Raw genomic sequence first — 18,392 nt, 5'->3', positions numbered from 1 at the left:
CCCAGGAGGTGGAGGTTGCAGTGAGCTGAGGTTGCGCCACTGTACACCAGCCTGGGTGACAGAGCGAGACTCTGTCTCAAAAAAAAAAAAAAAAAAAAAAAAAAGGAAACATTTAGATAAACATATAAAAATTCACAATATAATATGAGTTACCTTCATCTATTAGGGAATGGAAAATTTTACATTGTTAATATGAACAAAGTCAAGCAATATGCCATTTAAAAAAGACACAAGACAAAAACAAACTCTTAAGATTCAAAATAAAAGGATGAAAAATATGTATAATAGGAAAATACTAATTAAAACAAAGTTGTTAGAACAATGTTTATATCAGACAGTGTAGAATTTAAGTCAAAAAATAGTCATGAGGATATGAGTGTATATGAGGACATGAGTTTCAGCAGCATTTAGAAGTTACTTAGATATTTATATTAGAAAATAAGAGCGTCTGCTTTGTCAGCATATATCCTAAAATTGGAATGATGCAGAGGTTAGTGTGGCCCATGTGTAAGGATGGCACACAAATTTGTAAAGTATCCCATATAAAAATAAAATAAAAAAAGAAGATAAGAAAGTCTGGAAATTAATTAAGTTTCATATAGCAAGCTAGAAAAAGGAACAAAAATAAAGCAAAAGTAAAGAGAAGGAATTTTACCCATAGATATACATAGCCCAAGCTATGACAAGAAAATGGTTTTAAGAATTGGAAAAGGAAACTCAAGATTATCAGATTTTGCAGTTGACATGATGTTTTACATATAGAATTCAAGAGAATCTAAAAGTTATTAGAACTCTAAGAGCACAGCAGGGTGGCTAGATACAAAATCTACTCTCAGATATACAGCATATAACTTATATTCCAACAATAATTATTTGTAAAATCCACATAGAGAGATAGTATTCACATCAGAAACAAAAAACAAGTATTTGTATAAGAATTAATCCAACAAAAGATATGCAAAACCTTTCTGAAGAAAATTATATTACATTATTGAAGGGTATATGAGAAAATTTGAATAGTAGGCAACCATGTTAATGCATGGGAAGTACTGATTTTACAAATTAATCTACCGACTCAATGAAATTTCAGTGAAATCCTAATATGACTCTTATGGATCTTGAGAAATTATACAATTCTTGTGTAAGAGAAAAGGTCGAAGAATAGCCAACACATTTCTGAAAAAGAACAAAGATAATGTGCTATTTTAAAATAATAAATGTTTTACAGTTTTAGTAGTGAAAGCAATGTAGTATTGGTTCAGTAAAAGACAAAAGATCACTGGAACAGAAAGTAAAATTCATGGGAAAACCAAATATATAAGATGAAGATGGCATTACAAATCAGCAGAGAAAAAACACACCAGTCAATAAATCTAGCTGGAACAAGATGAGAAGAAATCCATCTAGTTGGTTTTCCAGATGAGTGGAAAATTAGATCTCACCTGTATTATTTCTGAAATCACTCACCAAAACCAAAAAACAATTAACAAAACCCCATTTGGATTAAAGGCCTATATGCAGAAAGGGAAATTTAAAAACTATTAAGAGAAAGTATTAGACAAAATCTTTGTGATACCGAGGTAAGGCCAAACAAACAAAAAAGGAGAAACTCTAAAAGAAAACAAGAGATTGACAAATTTTATTACAATAAATTGTGTGGTGTTGGGGGAGAGTGAGTGGAGGCCTTCTAAAAGTCAAGAGACACCATAAAAATTTAAAGCTAAGAGATAGAATTGGAGGAGATAATTGCAAATATTTAACATAACATATAAAAGTTGATCTTTCATAATAATAAAGAATTACTACAGATCAATAACTGATAGATAAATGAGTAAAGTAAATGAACAAGCAATTTATGTAGGGTGAAACCTAACTAGCTAGTAAGCCTATGAGAAGATACTCAATTTCAGGAGTGAGCAGGGAATGCAGATTTTAAAAATTGTACATGTATTCAAGTGCCAATAATAGAAAAATATGACAAAATCTGGGATTGTTACTAATGCAGAGACATTGGAAACTTTTATTTGTTTCTGTATGCCTCTATGTAACTACCAAGGAGCTTAATTCATTAATAGCTAGTAAAATTTAAACTATGCATAAATTACATAAATGCTCATCTACAATGTGATCACTAATCCTACTTCAGGGTATGTACCCTGGATAAACTCTTTTCCATCTACTTAAGGACTATCTTTGCAGCATTATTTGTGATAGCAGAAACCGGAAACATTGAGAATGCATCGGTAGGAGAAAATAATAGAAAAATATTGTATATTCATAGGGTGGAATATTGTTCAACAAAGTGTATAACCTGGATTTCAAAATTACATTTTGAGAGAAAAATGCAAACCACAATGATACTATCAGACAGATGCCATTTTTTGTAAAATTAAACATCTAAAAAATAATACTACATTTTGTTCAGTGATAGGTAGAGACTATAAATATATGTAAATAGACTTAAATATTTAAAGTATATTAATAAGCCTTTGGGAAGAAGGGAGTAGAATATGTCTATAATAAGTTGAGAAATATGACAAGAATATTATCAATTTGTCACATGTAAGGTGTGAATATACAAGTGTTAATTATTTTTATACTTAATTTTAAAATCTTTCTTAAAAGAGAAAAAATACAGAAACAATATGGCTTGCAAACCAGATGACAGTAGAATTGAAAGAAAAGCACAAAGCACTTACCTAGAGAGTTGGTTGATGGTGCTAAAATACACACACAGAAAACATGAGGTGAATCATGAGAATTTGGATCCCTAATCTTTGCATATCAGCTTCAGTTGCTGTTACCCCCTTCTCAGGAGTTAAAGCCTAGGCCCTGGGAGTCATCACTGATCTGGTGATGGGTGCTGATGGCCACTCCCAGCAGCTACTGCATATGCTTTCCATCTCTACAAATGGGTTTAATTTTTAGTAGGCAGATGCCATTCCTACTGCCCTAATTCCTCCCTCCCTTTTTTCCCTCTGTATTTTCTTCTCTCTGTCCCTTTTATCTTTATTACTTTCCTTTTCTCTTGCTCATCACTTCTTCTATTGTTTTCCTTTTCTCCCAGCCAGATCATTCTAAACCAGCACTAGAAAAATTTATCTATTGCTTAGTATTCACATGACTTGACATATGACAGGATTTCTCTTTCCTCCAAAGCGTTTACAATCTAGGGAAATGTTACTAATGGGAAGCACATTTTTGTTGAGAAACAAGATAATACTTACTGTAGTCTCCTTTGGATCCCTCTGAAAACACAAACAAAAGGAAGAAAAATCAATTTGGATATTCTATTCCTGTAGTTTTGGTATCACTACAGAGAATTACCCAATCAACACCCTCAAATACCCAGTTAGGCAGGAAACTGGAGACAAAATCTCCTCATGGCTGAATTTGTAAGTTTAATGACATAAAAAACCAGACAAAGATTAATTAAGGTAAATACATGTAGTGAGAAGAAATAACAAACTATGCATGCAAACATTAAAACAAAGGAATATAGTTATAAGGTAAGTTGAGGCCAAATAAAAGAAGGAATGGTAAAATATTTACTCAGCTGATTGAGAATTCAAGTTCAACAACAATATGGCAAATTATAATGAATACAAATGTGTATATTGATTGCGATTGAATGTGCATCCTATGATCTAAGACTTATTTCTTAGTGATGTCATGGAAACAGACTTTCTAAGAAATCTGGAGACAAAGCAAATTACATGAAAAACTAGTCATCACTGTTGTTTTCATGAAAGTGTAAAAGCAAATAGTAATATTGATACTTTGTAGTTGATTTAAATTATGTTGAATCATAATATCATTTGATATTTTACTAAAGTATAGTTAAAGATCTACTTAGAAATGTAAAGACAATGATTTTTTTTTCAGCTTCTTTTCTGAAAATGAGTGCTCTTCTTCCATATTTGGTAGTCATTCTGGTGGGAATCAAGTACAAAACACATTCTCTGTTTTATAATAATGTTGTTTCTCATGGTTCTATGGGGATTTTAAAAACGGTGTCTCATGCCTGTAATCCCAGCACTTTGGGAGGCCAAAGTGGGTGGATTACCTGAGGTCAGGAGTTCGAGACCAGCCTGGCCAACATAGTGAAATCCTGTCTCTACTAAAAATACAAAAATTTGCTGGGCATGGTGGTGCACTCCTGTAATCCCAGCTACTCGGGAGGCTGAGGCAGGAGAATTGCTTGAGCCTGGGAGACGGAGATTGCAGTGAACCGAGATCATGCTGCTGCACTCCAGCCTGGCCCACAGAGCAAGACTCTGTCTCAAAAAAAAAAAAAAAAAAAAAGAAGGAAAATACATCAAGATGTTAATAGAGTTGCCACAAAAATGAAAAATAACCATTGAGATGCTGAACACTTTAATATGCTGCACTTGAAATTTGTTATAAAAACTTTCATGTGCTGCACTCACATTTGCTAGAAAAATACTAAGAATAAATTTAATTTCAAAACAATTTTGGAATAACCATGGCAGCTTTTATACGTGATGTATTTAAGTTAAACTAAACTTTGAGTACTAAATTTCATGTGCCTAAACTAACATAATGACCTTACCTAATGTTAATATCTTCCTGCCAGCAGATCTCTGTAGTCTCAAGTTGACCAGTACATTTATATTCGTATGTTTAGAAATAATAGAGGGAAGACTAGTAGAGCTTGGCAACCTAGAAACTTAGGATGACTGAGATTTATAGGTTATGTTAGGGGGACTGAAAAGTCAGAGGAAGAGTCATTTGGGTTTATGAATTTTAAAGTGTGACTTATTAAAACAGCAATAAAATGTTTACTGATTCAAGTTTTTCCCTAAAAATGCAAGGGAGCCCAGATTAGAAAGATACTAAGATTGTAGGCTGTACACTAAAGATCTGTAAACAGGAAATTAAAAATTAAGATATTACTAAATTATATAAGAATAAACTCTCTGCCTAAAATTTGGAATTAGCCAATTCTAAATTCCTATCCAGGTTGTCACTTGCAAGTCCTGTGACCTTGGGCAAGTCATTACTGTTTTTTAAGCATAAGTTTCTCTTATGTAAGTTAGGGATAACAATAGTAAATCGCTTTCTTCATTTAAGAGTTACTTATTAAGGATCTCCCTGACTGTGGTGAGGAGACTAGACTATAAGAAGGCAAGAGGAGTATCAAGAAAACAAGGTAGGAGGCAAGAGATATTGGTGTTAGGGCAAGGATTGTCATGGTGGTGGAAAGTGGTTTGATTTGGAGTATAATTTGAAAGCATCGGAGATGGGATTTGATGGTGGATTGGATGAAGAGAGTAGGAAAGGAGTTAAATATAATTCCAAGGTAGATAGTCTGAGCAATTAAGTGAATACAGGTGCCAGCACCAGTGGATAGAAGGGATTAGGGCTTGGGTTTTAGACATGCTGAGAGTGAGATGCCTTTCATGTATCTTCAGGACATGTGTGCTATGATTATACAGGTTGGTTCACCACATAAAGAGCTAAGGGAATTGACATCCCCAGCAGTGTCTCTGGGGTGGGGCTGCATTCACCTGGAGGAAGGAACACCTTTTCCTAATATGCACCAAAGCAACCTGTAGGCTACTGGAGGCCTTGGACAGCCAGGGAGGGATTTTGGGGTAGTTCATCTTTGTGTGGTTGACAGAGTTGTTTCTAGATATTAAATATTAATAAAATGAAAAAAATGCCCACCAGAGTGACTAACACATAATAGGTGCTGAGTACATGTTAATTCTCCTCCCTTCCTATGGTGTATAGTTTTATTTATTTTTTTTTCTGTGTACCCTTAAATTCCTAACATTGAGGTAGCTTCTTGCACTGGTTAAATCTGGTGTTCTGGTGGACTGTTACTGAAGAGGTTTTTTCCCAAGAAATCTGAGACGTAAATGACAACAGTAGACAACAGCAGCACTTCTTTGTACCCTTGGAATTTTATTGCACACGTCATACCTTAATGTGATGAACTTTTAAGAATTTATTCCTTGATTTCTTAACATGAATATTAAGAAAGGCACAATGAGTAGTTAGCATTTGTGAGATCTGGGATGGTGAATTTCTCTTGACTACTCAGATTATTTTTTCTTTTCTTTAGCTTTATTGAAGTGTAATTATAAAAATTATATATATTTAAGGTATACAATGTGTGATTCTAATATATGTATACATTGTGAAATGATTGCCACAATTGAGTTAATTAACATATCTACCCTTTCACATACTTACTTTTATTTTTCATTTTGTGATGAGCATATGTAAAACCTACTCTCTTAGTAAATTTCAAGTATGCAATACATTATAGTCACCATGCTGTACATTGGGTCTACATAATGTATTCGTCATAAAACTGCAAGTTTGTACCCTCTGGCCAACTTCTGCCCATTTCTTCCATCCCGCAACCTCTGGTAGTCACCTTTCTGCTTTCTGAGTTCAACTTTTTAAGGTTCCATATATACATGAGATCATGTAGCATTTGTCTTTCTGTGCCTGGCTAATTATACTTAGCCTAAGGTCTTCCAGGTTCATCCATGTTGTCACAAATGGCAAGATTTCTTTTTTTTCCTAAGGCTGAATAATATTCCTCTGTGTGTGTGTGTGTGTGTGTGTGTGTGTGTGTGTGTGTGTGTGTCTGGTGTGTGTGTGTCTGTGTATACATTTTCTTTATCCATTCATCCACTGATGGACACCTAGTTTATTCCTGTATCCTGGGTATTGTAAATAATGCTGCAGTGAATATGGGAATGCAAATATCTCTTCAAGATAATGATTTTTATTTCCTTTGAATATATGCCCAGAAGTGGCATTGCTGAATATATGGTAGTTCTATTTTTAATTTATTGGAGGAACCACAATACTCTTTTCCATAATGGCTGTATTAATTTATATTCCTAACAGCAGTATACAAGGGTTCCCTTTTCTCCATATCCTTGCCAACACTTGTTATCCCTTGACTTTTTGAATGCATCCTAACTGGTGTGAGGTGCATTTCCTTGATGATTAGTGATGTTGGGCACCTTCATATTTATTTATTAGTTGGCTGTATGTCTTCTCTGAGACCACTAGAGCTACCTCTCATTCTTATTGGAAGTCACTAAAGTTGTCCACACCAGGTCGACCAGCTACACTGGAACTATAAGGTTATGAGATTGTGGATGTGGAAATAATTACACACACACACACGCACACACACACACACACTCTACAAGTTTATAGATCCCAGAGAGTTGAGGAAAGAAAAGAGAAAGTAACTGAGTCACTTTGCTTGCTGTCAACCCTGTCAACCACACAAAAATGAACTACCCCAAAATCCCTCCCTGGCTGTCCAAGGCCTCCAGTAGCCTACAGGTTGCTTTGGTGCATATTAGGAAAAGGTGTTCCTTCCTCCAGGTGAATGCAGCCCCACCCCAGAGACACTGCTGAGGATTTCAATTTCCTTAGCCCTTTGTGCAGTGAACCAACTTGTCTTTAGGTCCTTAGTCCATTTTAAAATCAGTTTGTTTGAGCCGTATTTTGAGTTGTATCTTGCTTTTGAGTTGTATGAGTTCCCTATATATTTTGGATATTGCTGTGGGTTGAATGTCCCCTCCAAAACTCATGTTGAAACTTAATCCTCAATGTGACAGCATTGAGAAGTGAGGCCTTAAAGAGGTGATTATATCATGAGGGTTCTACACACATAAAAGGATTAATCCACTAATGGATTAATGAGTTGTCACACAAGTGGAACTGGTGGCTTCATAAGAAGAGGAAAGACCTAATCATAGCGTGTTAGCCACCTTGCCATGTTATGCCCTGTACCACTTCAGGAATCTGCAGAGAGTCCCCACCAGCAAGAAGGCTCTCACCACATGAGCCCCCTCAGCCTTGGACTTTCCATCCTCCATAACTGTAAGAAATAATCATACATTTCTTTTCTTTGTAAATTACCCAGTTTCAGATATTGCTATAAGCAACTGAAACAGATTAAGACAAATATTAACCACTTATTCAGATATATGGTTTGCAAATATTTCCTCCCATTCTGTGAGTTGGCTTTCATTTTGTTGATTGTTTCCTTTGTTGTTCAGAAACAATTTTGTTTGATGAGATACCACTTATTTTTGCTTTTGTTACTGTGTTTTTGGTGTCATATAAAAAAACTTGCAAAGACCAATGTCATGGAGCTTTTCCCTGTTTCATTATAGGAGTTTTACGGTGTCAAGTCTTACGTTAAAGTCTTTAATCCATTTTGAATTGATCTTTGTGTATAGTATGTGGTAAGGACCAATTTCTTTCTTTTTTTGCATATGGATATCCAGTTTTCCCAATAACATTTATCCTTTCCCTACTGTGTATTCTTGGTAACTTTATTTTCTCTCTTATTAATTTTCTGTGTGGATGATCTATTCATTGTTGATAATGGGTTACTGAAGTCCACTACTATTATTACATTGCTGTCTATTTCTCCCTTCAGTTATGTTAATATTTGCTTTATATATTTGGGTGCTCTGACATTATGTGCATATGTACTTATAATTTTTATATCCTCTTGATGAATTAGCCCCTTTATAATTATGTAATGGCCTTCTTGTCTCTTGTTATAATTTTTGACTAAAAGTCTATTTTGCCTGATATAAGTATAGCCACCCCTACCCTCTTTTGTTTTCCATTTGCATGGGGCATCTTTTTTTCATCCCTTTACTTTCATTCTATGTGTATCCTTAGAGCTGGAGTGTGTCTGCTGGAGGCAGCATATATAGTTGCAGCTTGTTTTTAAATGCATTTAGCTACTCTATGTCTTTTCATTAGGAAATTTAATCCATTTACGTTCAAGTAATTATTGATAGTTAAGGACTTAATATAGCTATTTGCTTGGTTGTTTTCTGGCTGTTTTGTATATCCTTCCTTCCTTTCTTTCTTTGTGATTTGCTGATTTTCTGTCGTGGTATGCTTTAATATCTTTCTGTTTTGTGTATCTAGTATAGGTTTTTGGTTTGTGGTTACCATAGGCTTACATAAAACATGGTTTTCAACAGTCTATTTTAAGCTAATAATAACTTAAAATAGACTGCATACAAAAACTGTACATACTATTCTCCCTACTTTTTACATTTTTAGTGTCAAAATTTACATTTAAAATAATTGTACATCCATTAACAAATTATATATTTTTAATATTTTTGTCTTTTAACTTTTGTATCAGCATTAAAAGTGATTTATACACCATCATTACAGTATTAGAATATTCTGAATTGACTGTATATTTACCTTAGCAGTTAATTTTATACTTGGATATGTTTTCATTTTACTAATTTATTGGCCTTTCATTTCAGCTTGAAGAACATTCTCTAGCATTTCTTGTAAGGCAGATCTATGGGTGATAAAATCCCTCAGCTTTTGTTTGTCTGATAAAGACTATCTCTTTCTCATATCTGAAAAACAGCTTTACGGGTAAAGAGTTATTGGTTGGCAGTTTTTTTCTTTCAGCAAATTGAATATATCATCCCACTATGTACTGGCCTAGAAAATGTCTGTGTAGAAGTGCTAATATCCTTTTGATGTACCTTTAAATGTGATATGCTTTTTTCAAGATTCTCTCTTTAATTTGATTATTGACAATTTGACATAATGTCTTAGAGAAGACTTTTTTGGGTTAAATATGATTGGAGAGTTTTGAGTTTCATGTATCGAGATGTCTATATCTCTTTACAGATTTGGAAAGTTTCTAGCAATTATGCCTTAAATAAGCATTTATTCTATTTTATTTCTCTTTTCCTCTGAGACTCCAATAATGCAAAAGTTAGCTTCCTTGATGGTGTCCCATAAATCTTATACATATTTCTTCATTTCTTTGTGTTTCTTTTTTGTACTCTGACTGGATAATTTTAAATGATTGGTTTTTGACTTCTCTTATTCTTTCTTGTACTTGATCCATTATCTTGGAAGCTCTCTATTCTCTCTCTTTTTTTTTAAGTTTAGTCATTGCACTCTTCAGCTCCAAAATTTCCCCTGCTTGAAAGAATTGGGACTTGGCCGGGTGTGGTGGCTCACGCCTGTAATCCCAGCACTTTGGGGGGCCGAGGCGGGCGGATCACGAGGTCAGGAGATGGAGACCATCCTCGCTAACACGGTGAAACCCCGTCTCTACTAAAAATACAAAAGTTTTAGCCGGGCACGGTGGCGGACACCTGTAGTCCCAGCTACCCAGGAGGCTGAGGCAGGAGAATAGCGTGAACCCGGGAGGTGGAGCTTACGGTGAGCCAAGATCGCAGGCGACAGTGTGAGATTCCGTCTCAAACAAACAAAAACAGTTTATCATTAGTCTCAATTCAACTACTAAAAGATTTGCTAGTTTCCCAGATATTCCCATTTTCTTTAGGTTCCATTTCAGAAAATAAACAGGGAATGCCATGGCACTTTGCTCCTCACTCTTGTTCATGATAGATGAATCATAGAGGTAAGAAGGATAGACCAAGAGTCCAAGTGTGGGGCATGGACAGCAAGCGAAGTAACTGAGTTACTTTCTCTTTTCTTTCCTCAACTCTCCGGGATCTATATGCTTGTAGTGTGTGTGTGTGTGTGTGTGTGTGTGTATGTGTGTGTGATTATTTCCACATCCACAATCTCATGACCTTATAGTTCTGGTGTAGCTGGTGGGCCTGGTGTGGACAACTTTAGTGGCTTCCAACAAGAATGAGAGGTAGCTCTAGTGGTTCTTGTTGAGTTCTGGAGATAGGACTAGTCAGAGAGAGAGAAAGAGGGAATGAGAGAGAGAGAGAAAGAGAGAGAGAGAGAGAGAGAGAAAGAGAGAGAGAGAGAAAGAGAGCCGAGGGAACATCTATAAGCAACCCTAGAGAGTGGATATTGAAAGAGAACATTGAGTGTTGGGACGTGAGGGTTAGGGATAGCCATTGTACATTGAAATTAGTGGTACTGGTGTGTTCCCTCAAAAAAGTAGACAGGACATTACTGTCTTCTCATAACTATCACATTTCAAAACCTGAATTTGATATCCAGCTCCTTCCTCAGCCAGGTGAACTTGAGTAAGTCTCAATCTTTTGAGCATAAATTTCATCTTCTTAAATGGTGATAAGCTTTTTATTTTACCTCTTACACTGAATGGCTTTCAAAGTGTATTTTCACATATACTATTCCATTTCATATTCATTTTATCCACATTTTAAACATCCAGGAAATTGTTTCAGAGAGGTTCCTTAACCTTTCTAATATGTTGGGGGTAAACAGAAGATAGAAATGAATTCTTCTGATGGTCTTAAGGAGAATTATTTACCTTTTCTGAGAAAAATGCTCAATTTTTCTTGAGAGAGAGAGAGAGACAGGAGTGATAAGCATTTGGATATTATAACAACAAAAGATATGCTGACTCAACAAATCATGCTCAAAGGGAGATGAATTGATTCACTCTCTAAAGAGTGTATTCCTTCATTAACGCTCTAGTAGTTCCTAATCTATTTACCTCTACCATCCTCATAGTCCAGAAGTCTAGCACCTAGAAAAAAAGGGAGAGCACATGATTTTGCTTCTTATTAATGAGGATTTAAGACTCTGAGAACTAATGTAAACATGAACTCCTAATGGAGAATAATGATGTGAATTAATTTACTTTGCTGGAACTAGGAATTGTGCATAAGTTGCAGGAACTGATGATGATAAGTGACTGTGCCAATCATCAGTTTTATAATATTAGCCAAGCTAAATGATAGTCAGAAGGAATTTCAAAGTTTCTTTTACCTCTTGATACTTCAGAAGCTAGTCTCCTATTTTTTGCCTTATACCAATCCTGTGCTATCTTTCTTAGCAACTTTGGCATCTCTCCAGACCTTTCCATGGAAAGTCTTCTTCACATCCTGAAGTTGGTACTCTCCTCAATCATAATTACCTTAACTGTGTTCACTCGTTATTCTAGGATACATTAGATTTTTCTGTCCAGCCACCTTACTAAGACCCTCTTCACGAATAGATTTAGGCTTTTTACTGAACCATCTGCTTCAGTGCCTGAGGAGTTTGCTATTTACATGGATTAGTATCTCTATTGTTGCTCTCAGACCAGGAAACATCTGAAGAGGGCCTCAGAATAATGTGGGCCTATCCAGTATTAATTAATTCTCCCCAACTCCAGTTTGGCATTCAGTACTACTCAGAAACCTCGGGTAGATTTCTCCCAGTCACTTAGAAGCAGTTCAGTTCATGCAATGGTGCACTATGCAAGGTTCTGGAAACACAACTGTAAACAAGACAGATTTCATTCTTGACTTGTGAAAATTCTTTTTTTTTTTGAGACGGAGTCTTGCTCTGTCACCCAGGCTGGAGTGCAGTGGCCGGATCTCAGCTCACTGCAAGCTCCTCCTGTTGGATTCACGCCATTCTCCTGCCTCAGCCTCCCGAGTAGCTGGGACTACAGGCACCCGCCGCTTCGCCTGGCTAGTTTTTTGTATTTTTTAGTAGAGATGGGGTTTCACCGTGTTAGCCAGGATGATCTCGATCTCCTGACCTCGTGATCCGCCCGTCTTGGCCTCCCAAAGTGCTGGGATTACAGGCTTGAGCCACCGCGCCCAGCTGACTTGCGAAAATTCTATAAATACTTACTGTATTTCTTTTTCTTGTGAGTATAAGTACTTACTTTGTTCTGAACTGTATCTGCAGACATACATTTCTGTGGAAGAATTAGGCAAAATGTTTTTATTAGTTACTTGTGAGAAGTGTTCTTCCTCTGATCCAACTCTCGTTACTCTAAGCTGTGTTTCTTGTCTCCCAAGGTGGTCCTCCTGATATAATGCGTTATTGCTCTCACCCATTTTCCACATCTCCCATCAGCCCTGTTTTTATCTGTCTTTTCACAATACTTATGCTTTGAGGGCTCACAGGCATTGAGGGTGGGAAACAGGGAGGGAATATAGCTAACTAGAAAGTTGTGGGAGAGAAACAGAAACATCCAGGAAAGAGGGACCTTGTGGCATAGAAATAGGTCTTAGCTGTTATGAGCTCCATCTCTGTTTCATTGACAAGTACTACTCTGTATTTGTCTCTTCTTATCATCTCCCCAAATTAAGTCACTAAAAGTCTCCAATTCTTATTATATAATACTAGATATTGGTGTTTACCAACTTACTGTCTTCTCACTTTTATTTATTTATTTATTTTTTAAACTCAGGTAATTTCCCTTGGAGCTCAGGTAATTTTCTTTTAAAAGTATTCTTATTACTTTTGCTAAACTCTGTGATTTTTTTTTTTTTTTTTTTTTGAGACGGAGTCTTGCCCTGTCACCCAGGCTGGAGTGCAGTGGTGTGATCTCAGCTCACTGCAACCTCCGCCTCCTGGGTTCAAACAATTCTCCTGCCTCAGTCTCCCAAGCAGCTGGGATTACAGTTGCCTCCCACCACGCCCAGCTGATTTTTGTATTTTTAGTAGTGACGGGATACCACCATGTTGGTCAGGCTGGTCTCGAACTCCTGACCTTGTGATCCACCTGCCTCAGCCTCCCAAAGTGCTGGGATTACAGGCCTGAGCCACCATGCCCAGCCTATCTGTGATTTTTTGTTTGACATTATTGATAATGTAAACTTTGGGAGTTAAAAGTGCAGGGAGAATCACTAATAGGTCAGAGATTCTTTGACTCAAGTATTGAAACAGATTCCCAGAATATTGGCAAAGTCTCTAGCTGTTTGATAAGTAGAGATGAACTCAGACTGAATCCTGGCATCCCTTCCTCTGTGGTTTTCACAGGAAATCTTCGTTTTGACTCATTATTACTCACCACTTTGCTTATGTCGTGCCCATCTTGTTAACAAAATAGCCAGGATGGCAAGTCCCAGGAGAGTCAGGATGACAGCCAAAATTATTTCTGAAAACAAAAGCTCACCTGTAAACATGCTTATTTAGACCAGGAAATTACCAGAAACAACTTTTGATCACCTCTTACTATCCACCAGATAGACTTTTTTTTCTTTCCCCTTTCTGCTGCTTCAACTCCTTTATTCATTTATTTGCCTGGTATTGCTGTCCTCACATTCCTGCCCCTGCCGATTTTTATCTCTTACATTGGTTCTTTGGTCATATACTAAGAACCTCAGATGCTGTGTACCCTTGGTGTAGAGTCAACAATCTGACAGATTTCCTCCTCAATTGAACCCTTTACTCCCCAGGCAGGAAGAATGTGAAAGGGAATCAGTGGTCTACGAAGCTATCCACTGCGGTATGGGGAAAATATTAGAACTTCTATTTTCTGTGTAATTTTAACTCATACCTTTAAAGTTGCAAGATTTTCTGTATATATATATAGCTATATATGTGTATATATATATAGAGCTATATAAGTGTGTATATATATAGCTAGATATGTATATATGTGTATATATAGCTATATATACATATAGCTGTGAATTCATAACATTTATAAATATACTTGCATAGGAAATGTATATTCAAAACATTTTTATGAGTGAGTGATCAAAAAACTTTCAGCACCCTGACTAAAGGATGCTGACTGAAAATGGTTTTATTAATGAAAGCCACAGCAAAGGACAGAAATTTCTTATCACAGAAAAACCTTTCAGTCATCACTCGCCAACCTCCTCATGATAAGATGGATATTTGTGAGGTTTGTTGTTGTGGTTGGTAGGATAAAACATGCAGGGATTGCTTAACTTGTGTTTGTTTATGTGTCATTGATTTGCATTCAATTGCTGTAAGATAGAGTCTTTCAGTCGTAGGAAAGAAAAATCTTAGTATCATATGGTTATAAAGGGCAGTGGCTATGAAGGATCTGGGGGGAGAAAAAAAGAAGGGAGACAGAGAAAGAGAGAGAGAGAGAGAGAGAAAGGAAAGAAGAAAAAAACAACCATAAATCTCCCTGTGAAAGTAAAAACTGAAGAATATTGAACTCTGAAAGACTAAGAAAGTAGATTATACGCACATTAAGACTACTTCAAACAAACAATAGGTGAATCCATCTCAAGATGTAATAACACACCTCCAATCAGGGCAGATTAGGCATTTCTCTACTAAGTCTTCTAGGTATTTGGTCCTGTGAGAAAATTCTCCTGCCAAATCAACTTTTGGAGATTTTCTTCTAATGTACCACTAAAATGAACAGCAAGTAATCAATATGGCCTCTATTATGTGAACTTTTTTTTTTCTAGTTTTAAATAACTCATCGGGGAGGGAAGGATAACTAGGTGGTGTACTCAGTACTACTGTATACTCCCTTTCTTCCTTTAGTGTCTGAAATGCCCCGTCTATAGGGCAATTAGAAGATGGTCCCCCCCATTAATAGGGAAAATGAGAGGAAATCATTATTTCTGAGTTGAAGTGGATAAGAGAATGACCATACTACAAGAAGTGAGATAATGGGCTAAGGAATTTTCCTAGTGCTATGGAGGATGGTTATTTTCTTTGTTCAGTTTAAACTCTAGAAACCAAAGGAGAAACCAACACGATCAGCCTACAGCTTAGTTAACTGTGGGTTGTTTCCCCCAGGCTTCCAGAGGAATCAATAAGACTGAAAGAAAAAATATTGAATTTGAAAAGGAAGCAGGCAAGGAAGATAAAGCAGTCGTGTTAAAGTCCCTGAGTCCCTAAGAGGAGACTCCTGAACCATTAGAGTCAAGAAAGCCTCAAAGAGGGAGTTAGTCCATACCCAAGACTGTCATTTTCCATGTATTGTCTTCAGCAGGTCTCGCATCATTTGGATTTCTTTGTCAGAGAGAGATCAAGATAAAACGAAAAACTCAAGTTCACTGTTTCTGAGCAATATGAACTTGGGTGTCAGGGAGGCCCTTGTAGGCAGAGATGCAGAGGATCACTGAGAAATTGTGTGGAGCAGATTGATCAGACCTAAGCAAATGATGGGAGTATGGCCTGTGAAGGTTCTGGAATCTGTGTCATAACAGAGACTTAGAACATCAGCGAGGCAGGAGAAAAGGCAGAGGAGGATCAAAAGGCTAGGAAGATTGAAGAATACTTTGGAGGACCTTGAACTTGTGTAGAATACTGGAAGGGAACTCACTCTATGTGGGCTTTAGAATTATTTCTAGTTTTTCAGAGATTTTTAAGGCCAGAGATTCTATATCATTAATCTTTGTAACTTTTTTTTTTTTTTTTTGAGACAGAGCTTTACTCTTGTTGCCCAGGCAGGGGTGCAGTCGTGCCGTCTCAGCTCACTGCAACCTCTGCCTCCTGGGTTTAATAGGTTCTCCTGCCTCAGCCTCCCAAGTAGCTGGGATTACAGGCATGTGTCACCACGCCTGGCTAATTTTGTATTTTTAGTAGAGATGGAATTTCTCCCTGTTGGTCAGGCTGGTGTCGAATTCCAGACCTCAGGTGATCCACCCGCCTCAGCCTCCCAAAGTGCTGGGATTACAGGTGTGAGCCACTCCCCCCGGCCTAATCTTTGTAACTCTTGAGGCAGAGAACCTTCCACAGAATAGTCACTTTATAAATGTTTGATAATTAAAAATGAGAAGAATGTCTATATTTAAAAACAGGCAAACCAGATAAAGAAAAAGTGGTACATATACACCATGGAATACTACACAACCATGAAAAATAATGAGATCATGTCCTCTGCAGCAACATGGATGGAGCTGGAGACCACTATTCTAAGCAAACTAAAGCAGGAACAGAAGATCAAATACCATATGTTCTCGCTTATAAGTGGGAGCTAAACAACAAGAACACATGGGCACTAAGAGGGGAACAGACACTGGGGCCCACTTGAGGATGGAGGCTAAGAGGAGGGAGAAAAAATATCTCTTAGGTACTATGCTTATTACCCAGGTGACTAAAGAATCTGTACACCAAACCCCCACAACACACAATTTACCCATATAACAAGCAATTACATGTACCCTTAGAACTAAAAGTTAAAAAAAGAGCCTTGAAACAAATGGAGGTGAACAAAAGAAGCCAAGTTGTTGGAGTTAGATAGCAAGAAGAAATCCAGTCCAGAGGTCTGTGGTGCTAGGAAGAGTGAGCCAGTAAATGGGATGTCATAAGCCACTGTGGAGAACAAGGAGAGTAATAAACACCTTATATTGAGTATCTATTGACTACAAAGTTCTATAGTGAGTACCTTATAAGCACAAACTTGTTTAATCCCTAATAAACTGTACAATGAAATTCTTTGGGTTGGAGAGAGACACTAGAAGTTACCCAGCCAATAAATGGCAGAGTTTCTGACTCCAAAGCCCACACTATATTCAAAAAGCCACCTTTTGTTTCAGTCTTATATGCATCCTGTGGTGGTGATTTCTAGGTTAAAAAGTCAGTCACTTGAAGAGGAAAGTGATGCCTTCTAGTTTTAGGTTGCTCCACTCAAAAATTTTGAGATTATTTTTCCATGAGTGTTTTATGCATACTTATGGAACACCATCAAACATACAAATATATGAATTATGGAAGTACCAGAAGAAGAGAAAGAGGAAGGGGCAGTAAGCTTAATCAATGGAATATTATCTGAAAATTTCCCAAATCTTGAGAGGGATATGGACATCCAGATTGAAGACGATCAAAGCACCCCAAGCAAGTTCAATTCAAAAAAGACATACTCCAAGATATACTATAATCAGATTGTCAAAGGTCAAACACAAAGAGAGAATTCTGAAAGAAACATCACATATAAGAGATCTCCAATACCAGAGTTCTCAATGAAAACCTTGCAAGTCAGGAGGGAGTGGGGTTACAGATTTAAAGTACTAAAAGAAAAAGAAATACCAACCATGAATACTATACTTGACAAAGCTATCTATGACAAATGAAGGAGAGATAAAGACATGTGAGGACAAAAGTTGAGGGATTTCATCGCCATGAGACCAGCTTTGCAAGAAATGCTAAAGGGAGTTCTTGGAGTTGAAACAAAAGGACAATAAGTAACAACATAAAAATAGAAAAAGTGAGGTAGAGGCGAGCGGATCATGAGGTCAGGAGATTGAGACCATCCTGGCTAACATGGTGAAACCCCGTCTCTACTAAAAATACAAAAAAATTAGCCAGGTCTGTAGTCCCAGCTACTCGGGAGGCTGAGACAGGAGAATGATGTGAACCCGGGAGGCAGAGCTTGCAGTGAGCCGAGATCTTACCAATGCACGCCATCCTGGACGACAGAGTGAGACTACGTCTCAAAAAAAAAAAAAAAAAAAAATATATATATATATATATATATAAAACCCAATGGTAAATGTACATATATAACCACATTCAGAATACTCTAATATTGTAAAGGTGGTGTATAATCACTCTTACAAAAGTTAAAAAAACAAATGTATTTAAAATAACTATGGGTATAGTAATTGGTTTGCAGATACATCGTATAAAGATATCAATATCATAAACTGTATATGTGTGTGAGAAGCAAAAATGTAGAGTCTTTGTACTGTATTGTAGTTAAGGCATTATAGCTT

General features: G+C 36.7%; 1 protein-coding gene and 1 pseudogene across 1 annotated transcript in view; one reads left to right on the top strand and one right to left on the bottom strand.

The window, feature by feature from the left end:
* Positions 1-15,769, bottom strand: part of TSBP1 (testis expressed basic protein 1) — an 80,217-nt gene extending 64,448 nt beyond the window's left edge. Inside the window, exons 1-6 of the mRNA XM_071097224.1 lie at positions 15,632-15,769; positions 13,751-13,837; positions 12,617-12,649; positions 11,453-11,485; positions 3,228-3,248; positions 2,700-2,720 (exon numbers count right to left, since the gene is read on the bottom strand). Of these exons, the coding sequence (XP_070953325.1) occupies positions 2,700-2,720; positions 3,228-3,248; positions 11,453-11,485; positions 12,617-12,649; positions 13,751-13,837; positions 15,632-15,644 (208 nt within the window). The 5' untranslated portion in view covers positions 15,645-15,769. The remainder of the gene's footprint in view (positions 1-2,699; positions 2,721-3,227; positions 3,249-11,452; positions 11,486-12,616; positions 12,650-13,750; positions 13,838-15,631) is intronic.
* LOC112424164 (U6 spliceosomal RNA) lies at positions 449-548 on the top strand (annotated as a pseudogene).
* Positions 15,770-18,392: the final 2,623 nt, after the last annotated feature.

This window comes from Macaca nemestrina, chromosome 5 (genome assembly GCF_043159975.1).
Source record: "Macaca nemestrina isolate mMacNem1 chromosome 5, mMacNem.hap1, whole genome shotgun sequence".
In the NCBI taxonomy this organism is placed as follows: Eukaryota; Metazoa; Chordata; class Mammalia; order Primates; family Cercopithecidae; genus Macaca; species Macaca nemestrina.
The sequence above is the reverse complement of the archived record's forward strand: the minus strand, read 5'-3'. Positions and strand labels throughout refer to the sequence as shown.